Source organism: Castor canadensis, chromosome 13, assembly GCF_047511655.1.
Source record: "Castor canadensis chromosome 13, mCasCan1.hap1v2, whole genome shotgun sequence".
Classification (NCBI taxonomy): domain Eukaryota; kingdom Metazoa; phylum Chordata; class Mammalia; order Rodentia; family Castoridae; genus Castor; species Castor canadensis.
Genome location: NC_133398.1, coordinates 34,433,366 through 34,460,156, shown reverse-complemented (window position 1 = coordinate 34,460,156; position 26,791 = coordinate 34,433,366). Strand labels below are relative to the sequence as shown.

General features: G+C 47.8%; 1 protein-coding gene across 1 annotated transcript in view; it reads right to left on the bottom strand.

Annotated features, from left to right (window-relative positions):
• Positions 1-26,791, bottom strand: part of Gabbr2 (gamma-aminobutyric acid type B receptor subunit 2) — a 342,858-nt gene that overhangs the window by 165,097 nt on the left and 150,970 nt on the right. The window contains exon 4 of the mRNA XM_074051393.1: positions 8,702-8,803. Coding sequence (XP_073907494.1) covers positions 8,702-8,803 — 102 coding nt within the window. The remainder of the gene's footprint in view (positions 1-8,701; positions 8,804-26,791) is intronic.

The following is a 26,791-nucleotide window of genomic DNA, read 5'->3' as shown; positions in this document are numbered from 1 at the left end:
ATGCTTATTCTATAGTTTGCGTTCCCTTGGGTGCTGTGTGAACCTGTTTCTGAAGCCTGAGCTCCTGGCTGGGATGCATGTGGTGACTCCCACCAGAACTTTTCCATCTGGTTGGTGGAAGCCGGGGACAGTTCCCACCAGGACTTTTCTGACCAGTGTGGGGACAGCACAGTTCCCAACAGGACTCTCCATGGACCAAAGGCAAGGACAGTCACCTCAAGGCTAACTTGTGGTCTTCCTGTACTGGGTGGAATGGGGTCTCCTGCAAAGAGACACCCACCTGTGGTCCCCAGAACCTGTGAATGTGTGATGTCACGTGGCAAGGGAAGTTCACGTGGCAGGTGGAATTAAGGGAGCTGATCTAAAATGGGGAGATTTTCTTATTCAGGTGGGTTCAGTGTGGTCACAAGAGTTGTTAAACGTGGAAGCCAGAGACAGAGTGATGCAGCATGAGAAGGGCTTGACTGACACCTGATGGCTTTGAAGACACAGGGAATACAGGCCACCACTAGACGCTGGAAAAGACGAGGAAATGGACTCTCTCCCCAGCCCAGCTGACATGTTGTTTTTAGTCTGCTGAGGCCTGTGTTGGACTTCTGGCCTTCAGGACAGTAAGCCACATGGTTTTGTCTTTTTCTTTTTTGTTTTTGGTGAGTCTGGTGAACTCAGGGCTTTGTGACTGCAGAGCAGGCACTCTACTGACCACACAGCTTTGTTCCAACAGCCGTAAGAAATGAAAGTACACCGCGCGCCCCCTCCTCTAGCACGTCCTGACCCTGGAGGGATTTTGCCACTCTCCCTCTTGGCTTGGGTTCTAGGCCCTCTCTGTCATTGCTGACCAGCTAGGTGGCTTTTCTGGCCAAAGTTCTTCCCTTACCATGTCACCCACGGCCTAAGGATGCCCACTAATATTGGCAAAGAAATGGGCTGTTTTTGTGAGGACCACAGCTCAGAGGGGCAGGGTATGCGTCCTCTCTTCCCTTCTCTTTTCAGAGTTGGAAGCCTGGCTCAGCTCAGGGGGTCCCCATGAAGCCCCCTGGACTCCAACATTGCACAGATATTTGAAAGGACAAATGAAGGGTTTTCTGTTCAGCTTGGGTCTTTCCTTCTGCTGTTTCCTTCTCCTCCACCGGCCCTCCACGATGGGCAGTGTGCACGCTGTCCATTGGTCTTTTGGAGGTACTATAATTTGAACTCTGGACCTCATACTTGCTAGGTAGGTGCTCTACCACTTGAGACCCTCTACCAATCCTTCTTTTTTTTGTGATGGGTTTTTTCCAGATAGTGTCTCCTGAATTATTTGCCTGGTGCTGGCTCTGAATTGTGATCCTCCAGATTCTGCCTCCTGAGTGGTTAGGATTACAGGCGTGAGCCACCGGCACCCGGCTGCAAGAGATTTTGCATTAAATAAGGCAGTGAAGGACTCCTCCTGCTGCCAAGGAGGCTGAGAGCAGGCTGGGAAGGGTAAGAGCTACAGAGCTGCATGCAGCTCAACCCACTCACTCACCAGCTGCACGGCCTCGGGCATGCTAGGAAACTTCACTGAACTTTTGTTTCTTGTCTCGTAAAATGGAGAGAGTAATAGTGCTCACCTTTAGTGCAAACACGTCCTAAAAGGGCCAGGTAGTAAACAGTCTAGGTTTCACAGGCCATAGAGTCTCTGTAGCAATCACTCAATTCTGCTGCTGCAGCACAAAAGCAGCCAAAAGTGATGTGATAAATGAATGTGTTCCAATAAAACTTTATTTATAAAACTGGGTGGTGGGCCACATTTGGCCCACTGGGCCATAGTTTGCTGACTGCTATTGTAGAGTTATGGTGAGGATAAAATGGATTAATAAAGTAAATGGTAAAAAGTGTTGGCCATTGATGTTTAAGCACAGGCATGGGGAGAAGGACAGGGTGCAACAAGACGGGAGAGATAGACAAGAAGTCCAGAGAGACAGACAACTGGTTCATGGCAAAGATTCTGTGAGCTCCCAGCACTGCATTGAAGGAGAAGCCTTGTTGCAGTGGGCAGCAAGGCTCCTCCATCCTCTGGAAACTTTGCCTGCAGAATGGGAGCCCAGGATGCCCATGCAAACTGTTCCTAGTCTCTCAGCTTTGCTTAGTGTCCCAAAATGTGGGTTTTAGAAAGCCCTTTGTTGTTATTTTTAGATATTCACTAAAAGCCAGGCATGGCGGTACATGCCTATAATTCTAGCACTTTAGAGGCTAAGCAAGAGGATCATGAGTTTGAGGTCAACCTGGGCTACATAGCAAGACTCTGACTAAAAAAAAAAATAGATAAATAAACCCAAAAAAGATGTTCATTACAAGTCAGGGAGCTCTATGGCTCTCCCCGATGAAGTTCCCTAATTTTATTATTTAGTGTTTCTCAGGTTTCCAACAAAACATCCACCACCAAATCATTAGTCCTATGAGAGCCCAGCACTCTGCATATGAGAACCATCTCCCAACCCTGCCCATGGACGTCCCAGTGCGTTTCTTCAGAGGGGGCACTGTGTTCAGAAGCCCCTGTGCTGTTTCTACTTGGGTTGAGGTGGATAAGGGGAGGGTTGTGACCCTCAATGGTGCAGTGGGTGTGCTTATGTCAGTGAACTGAAGGCTTGAAAATGGCTAACATGGAAAAGTTAGTTATGTATATTTTACTACAATAAAAAGGGTGAAGACTAGAATGGCACTGCTCCTTTCTGACTTCTGAGTTTCGCAGGTCTTGGGTATCCATCACTCTGTGTGTGGGGTGGGTTGTTTCCTGACTTTCTTCATAGGAACTTGGACATCTGGCTACCAAATCAGCATGTTAATTTCATTTTGCAGTTCTCCTGTGTTCTCACTTATTTTTGCCTGGATGATCCATCCAAGATGGCGAGAGAGAAGCTCCTCTCCCAGCACTATTGTGTCTCTGCCAATTTCCCTCTGTTATTTCCAATAGGCTTTTCTTTATTTATTTCTGTGAGATGTAATTTGGAGCACTAATAGGCCCCGAGCCTGCTATTCTCACAGCGAACTGTACCTTTATCTAAAGAAAGTGACTCTGCTTAATCCTGTTGAATTCTCTTTAGCCCAGTGTGAGCACCAGGATTCTTGAGACACTGTGGCTCGCTGGGTAGAGCTTTGCCCAACCTTTTACCTTTTACCTTTTGGTGTTATTTTATTGTAAACAGTTTATCAAAACACAATCTGAACATCCTTGCTTTTAAAAAATGAGTGTGACCTATTACAATTTCTGGTCAGAATCACTATATTTGGTCTGCAATTATCTAGTTTTTTTTTCTTCTTTTTATCTTTCTTATTTTCCTTTTTTCTTGGTATTGGGGTTTGAACTGAGGGACTTGCACTTGCTAGGCAGGCACCCTATCACTTGAGGCACATCTGTAGTCCTTTTTGTTTTAGTTTGGCTTTTTTTTTTTTTTTTTTTCTGAGCTAGGATCTCACAGTTCTTGCCCAGACCTCAGGAGACCTCAATTCTCCTACCTCTGCCTCTGGCACAGCTAGGATTTCAGAAGTGCACCACCCACTTGGATTGCTTGTTGAGATGGAGGGAGGAGTCTCACTAATTTTTCCCCTTGGACTGGTTTTGAACTTTGATCCTCCTGATGTCTGCTCCCCAAGTAGCTGGGATTATAGACGTGAGCCATCATACCCAGCCTTGCAGTTCCTTTCATGTTTCAGTGACTTTGCTTCTGTTGACTTCATAGTATATAAATCATCAAGTTATTCAAAGCCTTCTTAACTTCTGTCTCTCCAATTTTGTTTTGTTGTTGTTTGCAGTGCTGGGGATCAAACCCAAGGTCTCATGCAAGCTAGGCAATCTCTCCTATTGAGCTACACCCCATCCCCTTCTCTAATCATGAAACTCATGAGCAAAATGGTCTCCTTTTAATCCCTCCCCTAGTGTAGACCAGGAGTTTGCCTCCCCCCCCGACTTTTAATTCCCCCTCAGTTATTGTTACTTCAGGGTCTGTTTTTGCATTCGATGTGAAATCACACGTGCTCTTGACATTGGTATATGCTTTTAGGGTAATTATTTAAGCTTGGCTCACTTTCCACAGGATCTGCAGTCCTTGCTTGGCCATTTCTATTGCAACCTCAGCTGTAAAGTATGCATCAGTCCCCACTGGCTGATGTCGGCCTTCAGGATTAACCTCATGAAGGGCAGCTGGGTGGTGCATCCTGTGAGGCTCATGCAGCACTGTGCCCTGCAGTCACTCCATTATCTCTGGAACTTGGTGCTGTAGGGAAGTGAGTGGGTGGTCTGCTATTTGTGCCCTTGTTGGAAGTTTGGTTCTTTTTCTAGCCTAGGTATTTGCAAGATTCCTCTTAAAGTTTATATGACAAAACACTTGCCAAACTGTGTCTACACATGACTCTCTTGTTACCAATTCTGTTAGAATGCCTGTTTCTGAATTAGTTGTTGACTTTGTAGTTCAAACATGGTCAAGTGCTAGCAATTTTGTATAATCCAATCTACCAGTTTTTTGTTTTTCTTTTTGGGGGTACTGGGTTGAACTTGGGGCCTTGTACTTGCTAGGCAGGCACTCTACCTTGAGCCTAAAGCCCTTTTGGCTTTAGGTTATTTTGGGTACTTTTTGCCCCGAATGGCCTTAAATCATGATCCTCTCGATCTTCAACTCCCAAATAGCTTAGATTACAGGAGTGAGCCACAATTCCTGGCCACCAGGCACTGTACCCACTTTGTTTCTTCCTTTTTTTGTGGTGCTGAGGTTTGAACACAGGGCCCACGCCCTGAGCCATTCCACCAGCCCTATTTTTGCAAACTGCTTGCCTGGGCTGACTTCAAACTGTGATCCTCCTAATCTCTGCCTCCTGAGTAGCTAGGATTACAGGCATGAGTCACCGGCATTTGGCTTCATATATATATATATATATATATATATATATGTATTTTTTTAAAGTAAACTTCTTATTGGAGAATATTTTAGAATAGAATATTTTAGAATTTGCTCAATCTTCCTTACTATTAATACCTTATGTTTGTGTGGTACATCTGGTGCAGTCAATGAACTAATATCAATACAACATGGCTGATGACTTTGATGTTGACCTTGATGGCCTGGCTGAAGGGTTCCTTGTCATATTTCTCCACTAACAAATTATTCATTTCTCCCCATTTCATATGGTGCCCTTTTTAAGGAAGGAACTAAAGAAGAGAGAATTAAGGCCCTCCTTGCAGCCTGAAGGAGCTACATAAGCCCATGGAATCTTACCCCATGGAAGATGTGCCTTTCCATCTCATTTATTTACTCAGTCATTTATATAAGTAGGACTTGTGGGTATCTGTTTTATCTTTGGGATGTGTTCCAATACTACTTTTATTTTGTTGCTCAAATGTTCTAGCTTTGGCTTGCAGGTTGGATCTTGTGTGGCAGTGAGCTGCCCCCCGCTCCCCCGCCTGCAGTGTGGTGGTGTTCTGAGCACTTCCTCACTTTCTACCACCCAATGCTCTAGGATCATTCCTGCACATAGTATCAGCCTTTGCTCCAGGTAACCCTGGTTCCTCTTAGTGGAAATGATATTAGAATCCCAAATCTACTAGGTATGGTGGTACATGTTGTAATCTCAGCCCTTGGCAGAAGATCTCAAGGTCCACACCAGCCTGGGCTACACAGCGAAACTCTGTCAAAAAAAACAAAACAAAACACAAGAACCTAAAATCTAGGTGGAAAGTATGTGTGTATGTGTGTGTGTGTGTGTGTGTGTGTGTGTGTGTGTGTGTGTGTTGCTATTTTTGCCTTTGATTTTGGCTCCATGTCATGCCCTGGTTTCCCCTTATGGTTTCCCTTCTCTGGTACCCATACGGTTCTCTTGTCTGCTATTGCGCTGATCTCTGGCTGTTTCCTCTGAACTTGGGGAAAGCACCTCAAGTTTGTCCTCCACGTTACTGACTTTCATTTTCTTTCTCTGCCCTGCTGTACCCATGCAGATCCTGCCTTGCTCGCTGCCATTTAGTCTCCTCCTTGTCCTCTGCACCTCCCTCTCCTATGTAGCCATGATATAACAGACGCTTCTCCTTGGAGCTTTCCGCACTCACTGCCTTGTTTCCATTTCTCAGTATTTTGAGCCTGTGTTCCCTATGGCCTTTGTCTGTCCAAACTTGGATTTCGTTCACGCACAACCACCAGGTTGTTGAGCAAATTAGATTTGGTTCCAGGCGATGGGAAACAAGACAGTGACCAACATAGCTGGGGCCGTCTGCTTCGCGGGGCTTATGGTCTAATGGCTTGTGTTCAGATGCTAAAACAGTGAGGTAAAATAAATAGTGTGTCAACTGTAGTGTCAACTGTTGGTTGAACTGTGTTCCCCAAAAAGGTACACTGAAGTCTCCAGGACCTCTGAATGTGACCTTATATGAAAACAGGCTTGCTGTTGATGTATTTAGTTAGGATTAGGTCACACTGGAATGGGGAGGGCTCTAACTCCAACATGACAAATGTCCTAATAAGAGGACAATGGGAAGAGAAGGTGAAGAGACCTCGCAAGGCATCTCACAAGAGTTATACAGCTTCGAGTACAGACTGCCAAGGACTGTGGTGACCCCGAGGCTGAGAGGAGTGGAAGAGCCCTAGTGCCTTTGATCTCGAGCCCCCAGCTCGATTTCTAGAACCGGGAGAGAGTGAACCTCTGTTGTCTCAAACCACCTTGGTAAGAACTTCATCACCACGGCTCCAGGACACAGATACAGACGTCAGTCCATGGAATAGAGAATGCTGGTGGAAAGGGAGAAGTGGGAATTTGAGGAGCAAGGACTTTAATTATAAATAAAGCATCGGGGGAGGGGGCTTCTGGAAGAAGGGGATGATGGAGCAAAGACTCCAAGAAGAAACAAGAAGAGGACACACAGGTGTCTGGGAAGAGGCCTACAGTCAGACAGAATCCTTGGCCAACAGACAATGCATTCCATCCCTGGCCTGCCCTCTTGGCTATGCAGTGTTGGAATCCTTTCTCAGAACCATGGCCCCGTGGAGTGATGGGGACAGCTGGGTAGAGACACCATTGGATCTGGATTTAAATTCCACTGGGTATCTTGGGTTCCTCAACCACTTTGACCCTCAGGTCACCATCCATAAAATGGGTATACAAAAATTCCTTCTGTTTGGAAGTCTTTGGGGAGGTTAAATGAGTGAGCGAAGGTCAAGGGTATGCACTGACAGGGCAATGGTTCGCTGGCTGTTTTCATCATTGTTAATCTCAGTCCTGTTGTCCCATTCCCAATTGCCTGCAGAACTTTCAACCAGGACCTCCGCGCCACACCCAGGGCTTTCGCTTTTCAGAATTAACCTCTGAGGCCAGAAACTATTTCAAGCGGCTGCCCTGGGGTGACACCCGGCTTGTGGCAGAAGAATGTTGCTGTAGTACCCCAACTCCCTCCACCCCAGCCACCCACCCAAGTCCTCCAGGCTGCACACAGCCCGACAAGACCCGTACTGCAGACAGCTTGCGGCACCGCGTTATTGGGGGAAAACTTGGGCAGACTTGGCTCTGGCCACCTGGTTGCCATGGGGCCTTGTGCTGGCTGCTGAACCTCATCTGCAGAAGCTCCTGAGGCTGCTATGGGACCCACAGGCTCTGTCTGCCCCAAAAGAGGTGGTGAACAGCAGGTGGTGACATTCCTGGTTCCCCGTCTCTGGGCTTCAGGCTCCCCATCTATGAACTGAGGAATTTTAAAGCACCAAGTCTAAGCTGCCCCCTGCTCTGCCTGGTGTAAGCTGGAGCCCACCCACATCAGAAGGGACACGTCAGCAGTTGACATCGGGGATCTCTATGCCAATGAGTCCATGGGAGAATGGATGAGAAAGAAGTCCACATCTCTGACTATGCCTTCAGGGACCTCCGGCTGAAGGTCCCATTGCCCCTGGATAAAAGATCAAATTTAGCTAGGCATTCAAGGCTTCTGGGAACTGGCACCAAGCTCTGTTTGCAGCCTCAGCCTTGTCCCTGGCACCTCTCTCCTGACACAACAGGCTCTGTGGAATCCCTATGGCTCCCAGGCATAAAGGAGCCTGCCTGCTACCCTGGCACGTGAGTCCTCCTTCCTGGCCAGCAGCTGCAGGCCTGGCTCCAATGCCCTCTAGTCCTCAGAACCAGGTATGAACCCTCCTGCAGGTGGGATGAGCTGCTTCCTGCCTCTGTTCCCAGCTCCCTCATTTCCTCTTCTAGATGCCTGCCTTCCTTGTCCTGCTGTGAGCAACTTGAGGATAAGGTCTGGTGTGATGGTGCCTGGGAGCCCAGGAGAAGGGTCGGCACATAAAAGGTGTGGGAGTGGCCAGATGAAAGGTAGAGATTTATGTACAACTGGGGGACTTCTAGTTGACTTTAATCTGCTCCTAGAGTGACTGTCACTAGAGGGGAGTCCCTGCCAACAACAGTGTTTCATTGCTGGGGACTTTGGGCAAGACAGCGCCTCACTCTAATCCCTTCAAAACAGAAAGGATCCTAGCTTGAGCCCTGCAGGTGAGGCTGAGAGCCAATCGCTGTGGAAGGTCTGATGGGCGGTGCACCTGGCAATCAATACCTTGACCGGTGCTGGACAGCAAGCAATGGAGACCCAGGGAAGCCATCTCCTGGGGGCTTCTCCTGAGCCTGAGATGCCAAGGTAGAAATGAACTTGGACTCTTTCACAGTGAGGGTTTTTGGGGAACCCTGGAGCATCACTGGGGCCGTGGGCAGCTACACATACCTTCAGTTTTTTGACGCTGGTGCAGGGGTCATTGGAGAAGCTCTCAGTATCTGAGATCTCGATGTCCTCCCCATACAGAACCCCGGTCAGGTCGTTCCTCACCTGTCAGCAAAAAGAAAGCAGAGGGTGGGTATGCCGGCAGCCACAGGAGGGTCGGTTCAGAAGGGGGTCACTCTGAGAGACTGACTCTGGTGGTGAAGTCTACCTCGCTAACAGTGTGACACACAGGCAGGAGCAGGTCTGCCAAGTTGTCCAGAAAGTTCCTTCAAGAGGCAAGACTAAGGGGGACACTGGCTGGCATTCACCCTATTTCTAAGTTAGACTATCCAATAATGTCTTTGTTTATATTTTGTATTAATGCATTTGGAATATTACCTCACTCTTAGTGTGAATAGCGAAGACAGTGCAGAACAGAGGAGCAAATCAAGACATGAAACCAGCCTGTGACGTTCTGCATACCGAGTGACTGATACCTCTGTGCTCAGAAGGCAGAGGCTGCAAACTCCAGTGTCACCAGGGCCAGCCAGTGTGCACAGCAGTCAGTGTGAAAGGACATTAGAGAGTGGTGGGGACTGTAGCAAACTGGTGGCCCCTCTAAAGACAGCAGCTGCTACTCAATTGCCGTGCTAGAACATGGTGGAGGATCACTACCATTAGGGGAAGTTGTAGAAATCAGAAATTTAGGCATTCACAATATAAAATCAACATTTTAAAATGTTGATACTGTTTTGAAGGTTTTTTTTTTTTTTTGGTTTTTTGGTAAGGCTCAAATCAAATAAACCTGAAGTATATATCTGGCTGGCAGCCGGGCTAGGTGTCCTCTGACACAGAGTGACAGAAACTGGATTGTGTAGTTAAGTAGCAAGGACTAGGTGGGGGTCAGGAGACCCAGTCTCCAGGGCTCTGTCACTGACTTGTTTGTCTGACAAACAAATGACCTCCTTGCCTCTCTTGGCCTCTGTTTCTTCCTCTTTAAAGGAAGATGATCCCACTGGGATGGCAATTGTCAAAAACCAGAAAGCAACAAGTAGCTTTGAGGACTAGGAGCAATTGGAGCCTGTGCAAATTGCCCAGGGGGTGGGGGGGGTATGTACAAGGGCTCAGCATTCTGGAAAACACAACAGTGGCTCCCCTGACAACTATGCACAAATCACCATCTAATCCAGCAATCCCATTGGCTCACCCCAATGATCCAAAGCAATGACTTGAGCAAGTATCTCACTCCTGCTCATAGTGACATTACTCACAACAGCCAAAAGGTAGAAACAACCCAAATGTCTACTGATGGCTGGGTAAGTAAACAACTTGTGGTCTACACATACAGCAGTATATTGCCAGCCTAAAAAAAAAGAATGGAATTCTGTTCCATGCTACAGCATGGATGGACCTAGAAAAAAGGCAGACATGAAAAGACAAGAACCTTATGATGGCGATTGTCTGAAGCTCCTGAGAAGCAGGATTCATGGGGACAAAAGGAGGACATTGGTCTCCAGGCAGTGGGGTGGGGGTGGGGAACAGGGAGTCGACCTTGAATAGGCTCAGAGCTCCATTTGTAATGATGAAAAGATGCTGGAGACGGATGGGGCGACAGTTATGTGACAGTGTGACTTAATTCCACTGAGCTGTATACTTAAAAAAAACTCAGAATGGGAAAATTTATGTTATGTATATTTTACCACAATTAAAAAGCACTTCGGATTTCAACAACCAGCGGATCCTTCTGATGTACAGATCAAAGTGTTTTGAATAATATAGCCTCAAATGTCTGTGGCCACTGGGAAGCCACCAACAAGGAAGGGGAATGTCTTTAAAAGAAATAGGAAGTGAATGGAGAAAAATGTGGACATTTATTAACTCTGGCTAGTGGGTCCCTGGATGTTTATTTTATTCTGTGCTTTTCTGAATGCTTCAAGTACTTTGTGATAAATGTTTTGTAAAAGGAAAGAGACAGCCACAGTCAAAATGAGCCTTGTTCACCTGTGGTTTTCACCTCTATTTTGAGGGCTGTTTGGAGACTGGTTACTTGGTTTAATTCCTGCTGCTTCAGTCCATTTGTGGATGTGGGTGGGGTCCCCTCATCAGTTTCACATGTCCTCAGGGTGTGCTGGATTAATCATAGCAGTGATTAAACACAGAACACGTGCACAGGGACCCCGGGAAGGCAACACCAATCAGTGTCCCAACCACTGGGCAGGTGCAGCTGTGCTGTGGCTCTCCACTGTGTGGCACTCACAGTTACAAAAACAACCCCACTTCTGCGTCTCAGTCTTTCCACCTGAAAAGTGGGGGCAATGCAGCAAAGAGCCCACAGGGTTGATTCAAGGCTCAGCAGAGCCACTGAGGTTATGGAATGGCTTTGTAAACCGGAGTTCTGCACTGCAGGCTGAACAGTCATTTCCATTCCTAAGGCAGGAATCAAGGATGACAGTGGCTCGGGGTGTCTATGTGTGTGCCTTAGTGTGGCCATAAAAGCTGCAGGTGTCAGAATTACCTAGAGGCTGTCCTATCCTGCCCCAATTTCACAGATAAGGAAAGGGAAGGGGTGATGCCCAGTCCAGAGCTCTTCCCCCGCAGATGCTTCTGGATCTCACCAGATGTGGACAGTTCTGAGGGGTAGGGAACCAGAAGAGGCCAGAACAGATGCTTCAGCAGTGAGGAGTCTGTGCTCACTCAAATATTTTTCAAATGGACATTTTTAGGGAAAGCAAGTGGAGGAAGTTGGCAGTAAAGGACATCCATTGGGCTGGGTACCTGTGGCTTTCGCCTGCAATCCTAGCTACTCAGGAGGCAGAGATCAGGAGGATCACGGTTCAAAGCCAGGCAGGGCAAATAGTTCACAAGACCCTATCTTAAAAAAAAACATTGCAAAAAGGGGCTGGGGGAGTGGCTCAAGGAGTAGGCCCTGAGTTTAAGCCACAGTGCTGAAAAAAAAAAAAGATATATAAAGGACATCCATAACCAAAGCATGGAGAAGTAACGTTGACCTGCCTTACATGTGGATGGGAGGGTCCTTCCATGCGTTGGCAGAAAATTGCTAAGGAAACCTGCAAATCTAGGTTTCCTTCCAGATCTGGAGTATGTGGAAACACGCTGAATGCCCAATCTGTGAGCACAGAGGCTCAGCAGCAGGGGACACTGAAGGTCTCAGTGCCTCCCTCATGGTCATAAGGTTGAACAGGAGCTGTGGTTCCCTGCCCAGCCTCGTGAGAGACTGAATATCATATTGAATATAACTAGAAAAGATCAAAATTCAAAATTTCAAGCACATTGCTTTTACATCATGGCAAAGTTGAAAAATTCTGTCTGTCTGTCTGTCTCTCTCTCACACACACGCAGCCAGGGTCCCTACTCTGAATATTGGTCTAGTAAGCAGCCACCAAGAGCCTGATTTGCTAAAGGCTGGGATGCCCTGGAAGAGATGGGGAGAGAAAGAGGCTGATGGGTTGGGGGCAGGGCAGGCCACCCCTCACCTGGGAGAGAGGACAAGGGGCAGAAGATGCAGGTGACAGGGCAAAGATGACTATGAGCAGGCTCCCAGAGCTAGTAGGAGGAAGGTGAGGAAGGACCAGGCCTCTGGGCTGCCTAAGGGGAAACTGTGGAGAAGTGAGCTCAGCCCTGCCACAGGACCAAGTCCACAAAGAGCGAGCAGAAGTCGTGGGGCACCGCAGAGAAGAACAGGTGGGGCAGATCTGTGACCTGGGAAAGGAGGCTCTGTGACAACACAGGTTAGTCCCCCTCCGAGGGCTATGTGGATGTGGGTGTGGGGTGTACTGGGCAGTGTGGTCCCAGCCAGTGGTTCTCAAAGTGTGGCCCTGGATCAGGAACACCGGAAGTGCAAACTTTGGGCCCCACCCAGACTAAGCTGCCCTCCAGGTGACTGTGAGGCCCCTGCAGATTGAGACTCACCATCTTACAGGAAGTAGCAGAAATTTGAAGTAAGCTGCTGACTGATGGTGTGAAAAAATTTAACCACTTGGATTTTCCTGCTTGGATTAGGAGACCAGAAGGCATTGCAAAACCCCATTGCAAAAGGTGTCACATCTGGAATGAAGGAGGGGACTATTCCTCTTTGGTCTGTCCCTCTCAGACCACAGCTTGGAACACTTGGCTTGGTTCTGGTTACCTTTCATCAGGTATGGTGACAAAATGACTCACACACAGAGAAGTGTGGTTAGGAATGGAACAAGAAGCCTTTAGGGAGGCTGGGGAGGAGGGCAGCCGGGTCTCGAAGGGTTCCCTGGGCTCCTGAGCAGCCTGGAAGTCTAAGATCCAAAGGCGAGGATGTGAATATTTGGACTCAGACGCTCAAGGAAAGCTGATCATTCTAAAAGGAGGCGAGAGTCAGGTGGCTCCAGGGACAGGCAGAAGTTGTGGGGACAGCCTGTAGAGAGGAAATGCTTCCAGGTCAGATCAACCTCTGAGGGCAGCAAATGGTGCTATCCACACCACCTCCCTCCCTGCTGATGCATGGGATGGATGATGGGTAAGGAGGGTGACAGGGACCTGCCACTTCAATGCAGTTGTCACAGTGGCTCCGTCCCTCCAGCTGACTGAGTGTTCAGCCTCCATCCACATGCGGGGTGTTGGAATTTACCCCCAGACAACAGATGCAGGAGTGGAGTGGAGGCTGGAGGAGGAAGAGGGGAGCGGTGGAGGGGAAAGGCCCACGTGCATAAATGAGTCCGTGTCACCCACTTTCAGTCTGAAGTGGGTTCCACTATCCTGTCAGGGGATGCTGGTCACCAGGCCTGAGAGAACTACAGAGCCACTCCACCTGCCAGGCTAACTGCCCCCCACCCCCTGCTCTGGAGCTGGCCCTTGCCATTGAACGTGGCTGCTGATACGCAGGTGCACCTTTGCTTTGCTAACCTCCCAGACTTCAGCTAACCAGATAACTGCACTACCTGCCTCAACCCATTGTAGGGCAGGTCAGTCTCTGCTTTGGGGTTCTGTGTCACATGCCGTGCCACACTCCTGTCCCCTGCCACTCTCTGCTGCCCACAGGCAAGGCCAGTGAAATCCCTTTGTCCCTACAGATTCCCACCTCAGCCCAGGACATTCCTGCCCTCCATCAAGGCAATGGAAGGAGTATTGGGGGCCTTTGCAGACCTCTGGGTGTGATCTCTTGCTCATTCCTGGGGCTAAAGTCACCTGACACCAGTCACTGCTTGGCTTCTGGGCTTGAATACCTTCCTGCATAGTCAGCGAGTGCCCTGAATTTTCCAGAATGAGATCTGCTTGTTCCTGCCAGACTCACTCACTCACTCACTCACTCACGGGGACAATATCTCTTCTGTCAACATTCGGCAGTACTTGGGCCTAATGTTGAACAAAAGTATTTTTTCATTGTGAAGGTGAGAGATATTAATCAGATGATTTTCTTGGTGAGTGTGTAAGAATCCACTGAGACTGAGGCTCTCAAGTTCAGTGTCAGACCGAGGCCAGGAGGTAGAGCAGGGGAAAGGATTCTAGTCTGAGAAGCAGCACATACAAAGGTCCTGTGGCAGAGGGAACTGGTAAACTCGAAGAACGCCACAGTTAGGGTTAAAGCAGATCCAGAATTTAGCAGCTTTAAAACAACCATCTGTCCTCTCCCCAGTGTCCATGAGTGAGGAATGGGGAGTAGCTGAGGCAGCTCTGGCCTGGGGCCCTTCCACAAAGCTGTAGACAAGGTGTCTACTGGAATGCTGTCACCTGCAAATTTCTAGGCTGCATGTGGGCATCACCTGGGATGCTCTGATGGCCTCCTTGGCCAGAGGCTCTGGGATAGGACATACGTAGCAGTGGTTTTCCAAGGGACTCTGGTGAGCAGCTCAGGTTGCCAGGCTTTGATTTCAGGGGCAAAAGCAACAGGGTGGTTGCACTCCTGGTTGGAAGGCCCTTAGCCTGGAAACCCCCCAGTTGGGGGTCCCCACCTCCTCTGGGTCCAGGGCATCACCTTTCCTGGCAGCTGGGACCCCTCTCCAGCCTTTTCCTGCCCCACACCACAGCCATACCTTGTCTTAAATCTCAGATCCTTCTTCTCCTGGCCTTAGCACCATGAGCAGGTCTTGAGTGTGCCAGAAGAGAGAATGGAGAGGGCGTGGGGGAGAGGAGGAGAAGGACATGAGGGGGAAAACGTAAGGAAGGGAGAAGAGAGAAGTAGCTATTACAGTGACAAATCGCCATGTTGAAACCACATGTCCCCAGCTGGGCTGGCTCCAATGAGCAGCAAAAGCTGTGACCTTGCAGTGCCCTGGACCCCTTCCCTAACGAGGCCCCTGCACCAGCTGAGGAATTGTCCAGTCAGGCAGAAATCCAGGTGCAGATGGGAGCCAGGATGGAACCACATGCATTTTACAACTGTTTGAACATTTTAATTAGGTTAGAAACGAGCTCAGAATTCCTAGCGCTCCTATGGAAGCCCAGGTAACCTACTTTGTCATTCAAATGCACCCGCTATATATAGTCCTGGATTGAGCAAAATGTCACTCCTCTTACCTAACTAAAGCAGATAATTATAGATTTACTTCTATTCATTCATGAAATGTGTCTTCACTTGATTAAACAGTTCATTCAAGTAAAATCCATTAAAATATGGAACATGTTAAAATGGGGTTTCTTAGAGGCTGAGGGTACGAGGTAGTTAAGATGCTAATTAGGATAAACAGGCATTTGAAACACTGGAATCTTTGAATAATTCAGGTCACTTTTACTGGGACTCCAGCTCCCCAGAAACTGCCATTAATTTAAGCTAATTAAAAAATTATCTGGGAGAAGAGAAGACCAAGGCAGAAAGTAATAGCTGACTTGAAACACCGAAAGCCTATCATGGGGGACACAGGGCATCTCATTCTGGGCACCCCATGGCAGTGAGAAAGCCAACGGGTAGATGGTTCCAGAAAGCAGATTAGGCCCAAAGCCAAAAGGACAGTAGAGGACAGGAGGAAGAGAACATCTAAATGATGGACAGGTATCTTTGGTTGATAATGAGCAACTTGTCATCAGAGGTGTGCCAGAGGAGGAGGAGGAGAAGATGAGGAGAGAAGAGGAGGAAGAAGGGGAAAAGGAGAAAAAGGGAGAGAAGGAAGAGGGAGAGGAGGAAAAGAGGAACAGATGAAGGAAGAGGGGAGAAGGAGGAATAGAGAGAGAAGTAGGAAGTGGGGAAGAAGGAAGAGGAGGAGGAGGAAGAGGAGGAGAAAAAGAGGAGGAAGACGAGGAGAAGAAAAAAGGAGGAGGAGGGGGAAGGGAGGAAGAGCAGGAGAAGGGAAAAAGGAGGATGAGGAAAGAAGGAGGAAGAGGAGGAGAAGCAAGAAGGGGAAGGAGGACAGAAAGGAAGTGTCTAGATATGGAGTGGTGTCTTTGGTGGACACTGACCTCCCCACCACCAGCTGTGCCAGTAGGAGCTGGCTGGGATGCAGGAGGCGTGTCCCCCCCACCTCTAATGCCCACGGTTCCAGAAGACTGCAGCTTCAACACTCCATTCTCTGACCTTTTTGAACGTCACTGAAGCAACCTGTGCAACTCTGTCATTTTTTAATGCACTCAAATTCCTGTAGAAACGTCTTCTTGTGGTTGTATTTCCACCTTTCCAAACCTGATGAGTGTGTGTGGAGGAAGGCACTCCTTTGCAAACATGGAGCCACTTAGATTTCACGTTTCTACAAATAAATTAGCTCCCCATAGCATATATCAGGAGTTGAACCTATGTGGGGAGAAACTGTTTTAAGGGGCAAGCATCAGAGTGAACATGTCTGAGATCGGCTGCACATGGGCAAAGCCTGGACCGGGGCAATGCCTGGGCCATAGACACAGCTGGCATTCACAAAAAATGGGAACAAGGGGATCGGGGAGTCATTGACCTCAGGAGGCATTGGCAGACGAGCCCACCCATGGACTTAGAGCTGACTTACACAAACTGACCACAGCACTGGGGCATTGCGTCCCCTCCCCCACTGGCACAAGGCAGTACTTGTGTTTGGTTTCCAGGATCCTGTGTAGTACCTGGCATAGAGTAAGCACTCCAAAGGGTGAGAGAAGGAAGGGATGCACCCCAAGGGGGCACCACGCTTAGACGTAGGAGGCTGAGTGTTCTGAGCCTGGAGGAGGTCATGATGAGTGTGGACCACTGGGCAGAAGTAGGCAACTTCCCAAGGGCAGTCCTATGTGTTTGTGTCCTCGTGACTGGGGCACAGGGTTGAGCTCCCCGGAGCTTCCTCTGGGATCCAGCAGTCCTGCCTGCCCCTCCATCTGACACCTGAATCTCTTCTACTGCAGCCCCAACTGTGGTTTCCCACTGGGGTCCTTGCGCTGAGGTTCTGCTTGTCCCCCAGTCTTCATGACAGCTCCTCAAGTATGTGCAGGCTGGGGTCTCACATGTCCACACCTCTCCACATAGCCCCCTCCCATCGCCATGGGTTGAGTGACAAACCTTTCAGGATGCTCCAATGTGACTGGCCCTTCAGTTTAAATTCCTTCCTTCTGGGGCACTGGGATAGACACCAACGGGCGCTGAGAACATTCCATGGGCTGAAGATACTCACTTCCCAGCTGCCCAGATTTGCCCTCGACTAAAGCAAGCAGCCTCATTCCAAGTCATACTCCTTCCCCAGGGCAGCCCACACTCAATGACGGTCCCAGCCTGCTTGCCTTGATTTGGGGCATGTGTGAAGGGACCGCCAGCCCCAGAGCTCCCCACACGCGTGGCTGAAGTCTCTTGCAACTTCACGGTCAGTTTCTGCCTCTGCCAGTCCTGCCTCCTGGTGACTCTCTCCAACAACTCCCCTGTATGGTGTCTCACAGGGGACTCACCCTACACTTGGGTCAGCCTGGCCCAAACCTGCTCTTCGTCCTCCAGTGCTGAGATGACAACACCCCCTGCTGAGAACCCAAGGGCAGCAGCAGGAAAGCAGCTGATGGCAGGACCCTAGCAGTGACCCAGGCCAGTTCCACTCCTTTTGATTCAAAGACTCTTCTGGACTTCACTGAAAGTCTGGAGAAAGGAGGAGAGCAGCAAAACTACCCAAATGCCCAGCACACTAACCCAACTAGTGTAACATCTCTTTTTGGTTAGTCTCCATTTACCCTCACCCACACCCTCCTGCTTTGTCTGCTACTTTTATGGATGGCATCTCTTCAGTACCTTGCTCTTAGACTGCCCTTTTGTCTTGCCCAATGGGATGCCCCAGCAGGAGTCAGAGGGCCAATGGGAGCCCAACAGGGGTTCAAGGACCAATGGGAAGCCCCAGCAGGAGTCAGAAAGCCAATGGGATCCCAGCAGGGGTCTAAGGGCCAATGGGAGGCCCCAGCAGGAATCAGAGGGCCAAAGGGAGCCCAGCAGGAGTCAAGAGAGCCAACAGGAGGCCCACTCCAGCAGGCATCAAAGGCCAATGGGAGCACAGGAGCCCGAGAGCTAAGAGCCCAGCAGGAGTCAGAGAGCCAATGATGAGAACCCAGTAGGGGTCTGAGGAGTCATGGGATGCTCCAGCAGGAGTGAGAGGGGTCAGAGAAAGTGTTAAGAGTTCCTCCGGGGATTGGTTCCAGCCCCTGTCCAGTGGCTTTTCCTCCTTTCCCTTGCCCTCCAGGACACAGGGATGGTCCTGACTCACCATTACTAGTCCCCAGGGCTGCACTGGCCCTGGCTATTCTGGCTGTGCCCCAAATACTTCCTTTAAAGTAAATTTTCCTCACTTGAACTGTCTGAGTATGCCATCTGTTTCCTGCCTGGGCCTTACCTGATAGTAGTTTTCAAGTAGTAATTATCAAAATATAAATTTTATAGCCTGATGCTTTGCCTAGCATTTTATCATATATTGTATGGTTCATTTTTACCACCAACCATGCCTGAACTAATCATCCCAAGTTCCTGACCTCCGCTCTCAGGTCTAAATCTTGCTCACCCTTTCAGCCCCATGGCAAACAGTCCTCCTCCTGGAAGTCCTGGATTCTCCAGTGAGCTGCCTTGGCCCTCTGAACACCTGCGTGTCCTGCTCCTTCCTCTCAGGATGCTCTTTCTTGGCCCAGTTGGGATAACGGGAGGAAGTTCCTCAGGTCACCTGCAGCCCTGAGAATCCATTACAGAGGCAGCACTCCATGTAAGGTCTCCTAAGACCCAGTGTCCCTGCTGCTCCTGGAAAGAAAGGAACTAACTCTCGCAGCTCCCCAAGGTCAGGAAAGACAGTCTGCCCTTCCCCTGGCCTGGAGCCCAGGAGCCGGCCCCATCCTGGGGCGGTGCTGAGTGTGTGTCCTGGGCGGGAGCCCACCATGTCCCGGGTAGACACTGCACCATGGTGTTGAGCAGCTGCCAGCCTAGAGCAGGGCTTGGAGTTTGCTGAGCTAAGCAGTTTTTACAGCATCTCTTCCTAGGAGCAGAATCCAGAGACTCTGGACTGCTATCTACTCTGCACAGCCTGAGTGGAATTTTCCAAAGGGGCCCAAAACCTGGAAGCACCAACATTACAATTACCACCAGTTATCAACATGCCTTGTCAGCCTGCCCATCTGCCCCTGGGCTGGGAGCAACAAGAGGGCCTGGAAGCCCTGTCCAGTCCCTCAAGATTCTAGCACAGTGGCCTGCCTCAGTCGCCATGGGCTGAATGAATGAATGAGACCATAGAACTCCCACCTGAGGTGTGCGTCGCCTGGGTGTTCTAAGGGGAAAGCTTAAGGGGCATCTGTACTTCATGGTGCTCCAGGCATTAGAGAAGAGGAAGGCTTCTTAGGCAGAAATGCCAGAACATTCCAGAAAGGAATCCAGGGTACAAAGGGGAGCATCTCTGATAGGTGGGAAGGGATGGGACAACAACGGAGATGTCCATTCTCCAAGTGTCCTTCAGATGCTGAGCCCCTCCTGCATGTCAGGTCACTCCTCTTGCCACTGCCATAGACCCCCAAAGGCATAATTATGACCCATAATTGTGGATCAGTAAGATGCGAGGCAAAGGGGCGGAGGCAGCTGCCAGGGTCACGCTGCTAGGAGGCAGTGAACCTGTGACTTCACCTCAGGTCTCTTCTTTTTATGGTCTGCGCTGTGAAGTGGGGCAAGCAACCCTCTGAGAACGGCTGGGGTAGTAAATGCTGTAGCCTTTGCTGGCCTCTCAGGTTCGGTCCCACTTACAATTGCAAAAGCAGCTACAGACAACACAAGTGAGTGGATGTGGCTGTGTTCCAATAAAACTTTATTTACAAAACCAGAGGTGGATTTGGCCCCTAGGCCATAGTTTGCAGACTCCTGAAGAAGAGCCTGTGCTTCTGTTTTCCCATCAAGGGAGGCCGTGGGAGAGAAGTAACAGTACAGACTCAGGAGTACCGTGGCTCCAGACAGGAGTGCTGGCTGTAACTGCACTAGGTGAGCAAGGAAATTCCCCAGTCACTTTCTCATCCATAAAAAGGGCACAGCCACAATTTACCCTCAGGCAGTTGGAAAGGTGAAAATCAGCTATCCACCATGGGTGCCCTTCAGTAAGTGCCAACGGTCATAATCAGAGACATCACCATCAAAGAGAGGTGGAGAGGCTGGGCCCAGTGGTTCCCGCCTGTATTCCTAGTTGTGCAGGAGGCATAGATAGAAGGATTTATGCCTAAAGCTGGCCCGACAAAAAGTGCAAGAAAGGGCTGAGGGTTCAAGTGGTACAGCACTTTCCTAGCAAGTGTGATGCCCTGAGTTCAAACCCCCGCAACTTAAGAAAAAAAAAAAAAGAGAGAGATGGGGGTTGGGGACAGGGAGGCATGGCGATGATGATGGTGCCACTTGTATTAAACCTGAAAATGTGTCATCTCAGGAAGGCCACTATGGACTCTCTACAGGAGACCACTTCCTCCACCCATGAATGGGGGAGTCAGCTTTGCACCACCCTCCAAGAAGCAGCTGTGTGGAGCTTGGTGACTCCCCACGGAGGGCAGGGAGGCAGCTGTTCACAGACTTGATATGGCAAATCCTGTGATGTGCTGTCTTCCTGGGGCGGGCAGCCAAGCAGAGATGGGGAGCCTCTGCACCCCGTCAACCTCTCCCTTACCTCCCCACCTGCTGCTAACTTACACAGAGGGCCTGGGCTTGCCAGAAGGAATCCAAAACCGCTCTGGTGAAACACCAGGCTTCTGAAGGAGATGGATGGGGAGCAGGAGGCTGGGGAACAGCTTCTGCCGTTTCTGCTTGAAGGTCAGAACCTTGACAGGGCAGGGAGGATGTGGGGAACACCATCGATATTGGTGATGGCCAGGACATGGCTCAGGATGCCAGATGAGTCCCTGGCAAGGTTCAGCCCTCACCTGAATAACCCTTCTGATCAAGAGGAGAGAGGGAGAAGAAACGTGCCCAGGAAAAAGTATCAACCCAGATACAGTGAGGGCCAACAGAGACGAGAAATTTAAAAAGACAGCCACAGAACAGAAGCCGCTCGGGAGTCCTCTTATTTCCGTACAGCTATGTGCAAAGTATGGGGAGCGCTGTAAACCATGAAACTTTTAGGGGAGGATGGCAAAGCTACATAGTTGTCCAACTCCCACCTCAGACACCTCCTTCTGAAAGTGACAGATAGGACCGAGGGAGAATAAAAATAGGGGAAGTTTGCCTGAGTCGTGGGAAAGAGAAAAGCGTACCATCGATATGCCAGCAACTTTGAGGAATTTCTGCAAGGGACCATGCCAAAGGCACCAGACTGAAGGATGACTCACGGCTCTCCTTCCTGGGAAAGTGGCATGGTGCTTCAGGGAGGGCGGGTGTGATGACAGGGGACCGACTGCACCACTTCTGATGGGCGAGCAAGTGCTATAGGGGAGGTTGGGCCACTGGAGGTTGCAGAACCCCCCCACCCCGTGAAGAGCCCCTTCTTCCCTGTGAAGCCCACCACCCTTCAGATCCAAGAACAAGCAAAGCATATGCAGGTCCAGTTATCCGTCATAGGTCTAGACATCTCCCAGACACTGCAGGCAAAGGGCCAAGGCAGGAGGCCAGGAGCCACCCTGCACATCTGGAGCAGTTGCTCACCAACTCCAAGAAGAAACCACACAGAGAAGAAATGCCACAGCACCAGATGGCTCCCCAGCCCCTGGGGCTGCTTGTCCCTGGGCTGGGAATATGAAATTGCACCATCCAGCCTTCCAGAGGAACAGTCAAGGTGAAGAGCCCAATAGTGCTCAGATAAAACAATGAGGGGACCCCAGGGGAATTCACTCATGCCACAACACAACACCAGGTCAGAGAAGGCCTGAAATGCACATGGAAACTGAAAACTGAAATGCACATGGGAACTGAAATATTAAGGAAGCAGACAGGGATTATAAACAGAGAAAGAATGTTATCTCTAAAAAGATTTGCCATAAAAAGTGAAAGGAAATTGTAGTGTCTGCTTTATACTTCAAGGAGATTTTTAAAAACCTTGCCTGTAAACTGTACGAAATGGAATTTGCAATAAAACAGATTAGAATTCAAAGGAACTTGGTAGAGCTAAGGTAATAATGAAAGGAAATAGATTACATTATTGAATATGAGAACTGTAAGCAATTACAAACAGTGAAGAGCAGAACCTAATTGTGGAACACTGATCAATGTTATGGAAGATGACCTTGAGCTGTTCTCTTGGATGTGGACAATAGAGACTAAGACAAAAATGACCAGAGAGAAAATAATAACAGAGGGAAAACTACAGAGACTCACTCATGAGTTATGGGTGTTTCTAAAATAGATCCCAGAACAAAAGAGTAATAAAGATATAGTAGAAGAAAACTTTTTCAATCTGAAGAAAGACCAGATTCTTCAAATGGAAATGGTAATCATATTTTAAATGAAACACAACTATCAGATGTGTGATAGGTTTTTCTTTCTTAATTTCAAAGGTCAAGGATCCTATATGTAGTCAGTAGAGGGTGTGTATGGGAGTGTCTCGGGGGGCACTGCAACGGGGCAGATAACTATAAAGGAACAAAATCAGATTGTATCAGACTCCATTACAACATGGATGTCATGTCTACAGAAGGCTGAGGAAGAAGATTACGATCACAGGAACCTGCACCTAGATAAGCTGTCATTCACTGGAGAAGCGATAGAGAGAAACTGTGATGTGCAAGGGCACAGTAGGATACAAAAGTCATCTGGCCTTCCTGAAAAATGATTTACAGATGTTCTTGAGCCAGAAAGGGCTCAATCAAAGACACAACTCAGGGGAAATAGATCAACAGCAATCCAAGTCAGGCAGATATGGATTCAAATCCTAAAATCATGGCCATTGCAATGCAGTTTTGAAACAAAGTCAACATCTCTAACAACTGAAAAGAATATCCACCGTGCAAACACAAATAAAACCCAAATTATAAAGAGGCAAAATCAGATCAGTGAGCTGATTTCTTTTTTTTTTTTGCCAGTGCTGGGGTTTGAGCTCAGAGCCTCGTGCTTGCCTGGCAAGCACTCTATCACTTGAGCCATGCACCCCAATCCTTTTTGCTTTAGTTATTTTTCAGGTAGGATCTCATGATTTTGCCCAGGACTGGTCTTGGTATCTCAACCCTCCTATCTATGCCTCTGACATAGCTGGGATTACAGTTTTGTACCACCATGCTAAGCTTATTGATTGAGATAAGGTATCTTTTTTTTTTTTGGCCCAGGCTGGTCTTGAACTTCAATCTTCCCAGAATACAGGCATGCACCACCACACCTGACACAAGTGTGCTAACTTCTAACAGCTTATAATAGATATTATTGTATTCCTATGTTGGTACTTGGAGAAGTGAAGCCTATTTTAAACTGAAAGTACCTAATATTTTAAACTTATAGAAAACTTTTATTATAATGGGGATGAGATATTATTTAGCTAAAAATATGGAATTTGTCTAAAGCTATAACCAAGATAAGATAACCTGTTTAAATACATTTAATGGTAACCAAAAGAGTAAAAAAAAAACCACCATGCAAATCAAGAAATTAGAAAAAGAAAGGCAACGTAAAGAAGGAAGATATTAATACAGAGAAAAGCAGAAGCAAAATTAGGAAGCAGGTAAATAAAAGCAGAGTCAGTAAAACTCCAAGATCTGGTCACTTAATTTAAAAAATAAGATAATGAAGGAGATGCTTGACTGAAGGCCTTTTTTAAAAATTTGGTACATGTTCTTTAACAAGAGAAATGTCTGAAAGGCTTATCTTTCCATCAGAGGGTGAGTAATCTTTGAAGTGGGCCTCCCCTCCCCCAAGCTTTAATAAGGAGGATGAGGAGACAACTCTCTTATGCAGCAAAATGGAACCATAGGGGAGGGGGGCAGGGTTCTAAGAGAAGCCTCTGACCCCTGGGGATGTGGATCTGTGAGAAGGCAACATAGGCTCTGGACCCATAGGAGGAGGTTGAGGGGACCAGGAAGTGTGTCCAGGGACCTGGACCAGGGGCTGTAACCAGGCAGACCAGTGTCAACAGTACCACCAAGTGCAGCAGGAAGCAAGGCCCTTGGAAGGGAGGATCTCCCAGCTTTGTGATGGGAAGACCACCAGGGTTGTTGCTCATTCTAGAGGAGGGTAATCCCTACCTCACACCATCTAGAAAAATTAACTCAAAAAGGACAAATGACCTAAAAAGACCTAAATGTAAAGACTAAAACTATAAAAATGTTAGAAGGAAATATAGGTTGAAGTCTTCACGACTTTGGGTCAGACAATGGTTCTTAACGATGACACCCAAAGCAAATGCACAGGACACCATTATGAAAGTGAAAAGACAACCCACAGAATGGCAAAATATATTTGCAAATCACGTACAGACAGCCCTCAGAGTATAATAGTTTGACTTATGGGTTTTTGTTGTTGTTGTTGTTTTGTATTGTTTGTTTGCTTTACAATGATACAAAAGCAATACATACTCAATGCAAACCAAACTTCCAGTTTTGAGTTTTGGTTGTTTTCAAGCTGGTGCAATGCGGTACCCAGCATCTCCTAAAGCAGCAGGGAGCTATGGCTCTCAGTCAGCGCTGCAATCACGAGGGTGAAAAGCCCACACCCTACAGTGTGCTGTGCTGCCAATATACACATGTATTTAATAACTACTCAACATTTTGTTATAAAACAGGCTTTGTGTAGACACTTTTGCCCAAGTGCAGGCTGATGCAAGTGATCTGACCATGTTTGAGGCAGGCTGGGCTAGGCTATGACATTCAGTAGTAAGCTATGCATTTTCAACTTCTATATTTTCAATTTATAATGGATGTATCAGGATTCAACCCCATCTGTATCTGATACAGATCTAATATCCAGGCTATACAAAGAACTCTCTGTACAATCCAACAACAAAAAGACAAACAACTCAACTAAAAGTTGGCCAAAAGATTTGAACAATCAAGTCTTCAGAGAAGATACAGGAAAGCCCGCTGAAAGATGCCCAGTATCCTTCATTAGGGACACATACATCAATGCCCCCTAGGGTGGCTAGAATTTTTTTTTAAGTGGAAAATAACATGGGTTGGCAAAGGAGGTGGAGAAATTGGAACTCTCATACATTGCTGGTGAGAAAGTATAAACGGTACAGCCATTGGTGCAAACCAGCAAGTGGTCTGGCAGTTCCTCCATATGTTAAATGCAGAGTTACCATATGACCCAGTAGCTCTACTTCTTGGATAGGTATGTATTCAAGAGAACTGAAAGCATATGCCTGTGCAAAAACATGTATGCACAAGTGTTCACAGCGGCAATATTCATAATAGCCAAAAGTAGCTATAACAATCAAAATGTCCATTGACTGATGAACAGATCAAAAATGTGTAATAACCGTGTAATGGAATATTATTTGGCCATAAAAAGAAATGAAGTACCTGATATGTGCTACAACACGGATGAGTCTTGAGAACATTATGCTAAGTGGAATAAGAAAGACACAAAAGGCCACATACATTATGATTCTATTTATATGAAAAGTTTGTTACAGAAAGATCCACACAGGCAAAGAGTAGATTAGTGGTTCTCAGGAGCTGGGCTGGGGGTGGAGTGGGGAATGAGTGAACGCTAATGTACATGAAATTTGTTTGGGGCGATGAAAATCTTCTGGAGTTAGGTGTGGTAATGGCTATAAGTGACTGTGTATATGCTAAATATCATTTAATTGTATGATTTAAAGTGGTTAAAATGGTGGCTTTTCTGTTACGTCAACTTTTTCTCAGTAAACACAAAATCAAAGCACTCTCCAGTAGTTTTTCAGTCTGCTCAAGGTATAACCCAAAGTCCCCACAAGCGTCCTATGAGGCATACAGGTCTCTTCCCTCTGCCTCCCCCACCCCCCAACCAACTACTCCTCTCCCTTCAGCCAGGCTCTGATACTGCTCCATCCCCACCACGACAGCACCTTTGCACATCTGCTCTCTCTGTCTGGAATGCTCTTCTGCCAGGCATCCCCAGGATGTGCCCCTCACTGCCTTAAGTTTGTCTGTTCAAATGTCAGCTTATCTGTGCAGTTCTCCTTGACTTCACCCCATTCTGCATGGCAAGTCCCATTCCTCTTGCCATTCTTGATTTTTCTCCCTAGCGCTTAGCATCATCTGACACGGTATTCATCCATCTGCTCATGGTTTAGTATCTGTCTTGCTGCACTAGACTGCAAGCTCCCAGAGGGAAGGGCTTTGACTCATTCCTCTGTGTTCACAGTGCCTGGCACTTGATCAAAACATGTCTTAAATGAGTGAGTGCAAGAGAAGATAGACACAAGAAAGCGATGACTGTCATTTGCCACACTAATAAATAATTTAAATTATTTACACAAGCACTGATTTTATAGCATGTGGATCTGGGGCACACACTAAGTAAATAAAAATAGAATATCCCTTAATGTGATGAGTGATATCTGACAGATGGCAAACCATGCTAACAGCATCCTCATTAAAATCAAGATCAAGACAAGATACAGTATTATCCTTACTTTTAAAAATAACTCTAGAACGTCTAGTGAATGAAACAAGAACAACAACGTATATCACATATTATCTCTATATAACACATTTTATATATATGAGTATATGTAACATATAGCTCTCTATATAATCCTTTGGGAGCTGTTGTAAGTCCTAAGTGCTTTCATTTATTAGCTATTCTGATACTCACTACACCTGAGGTAGTACGAGTACATTCCCACTATCAGGGACTTTCCCAAG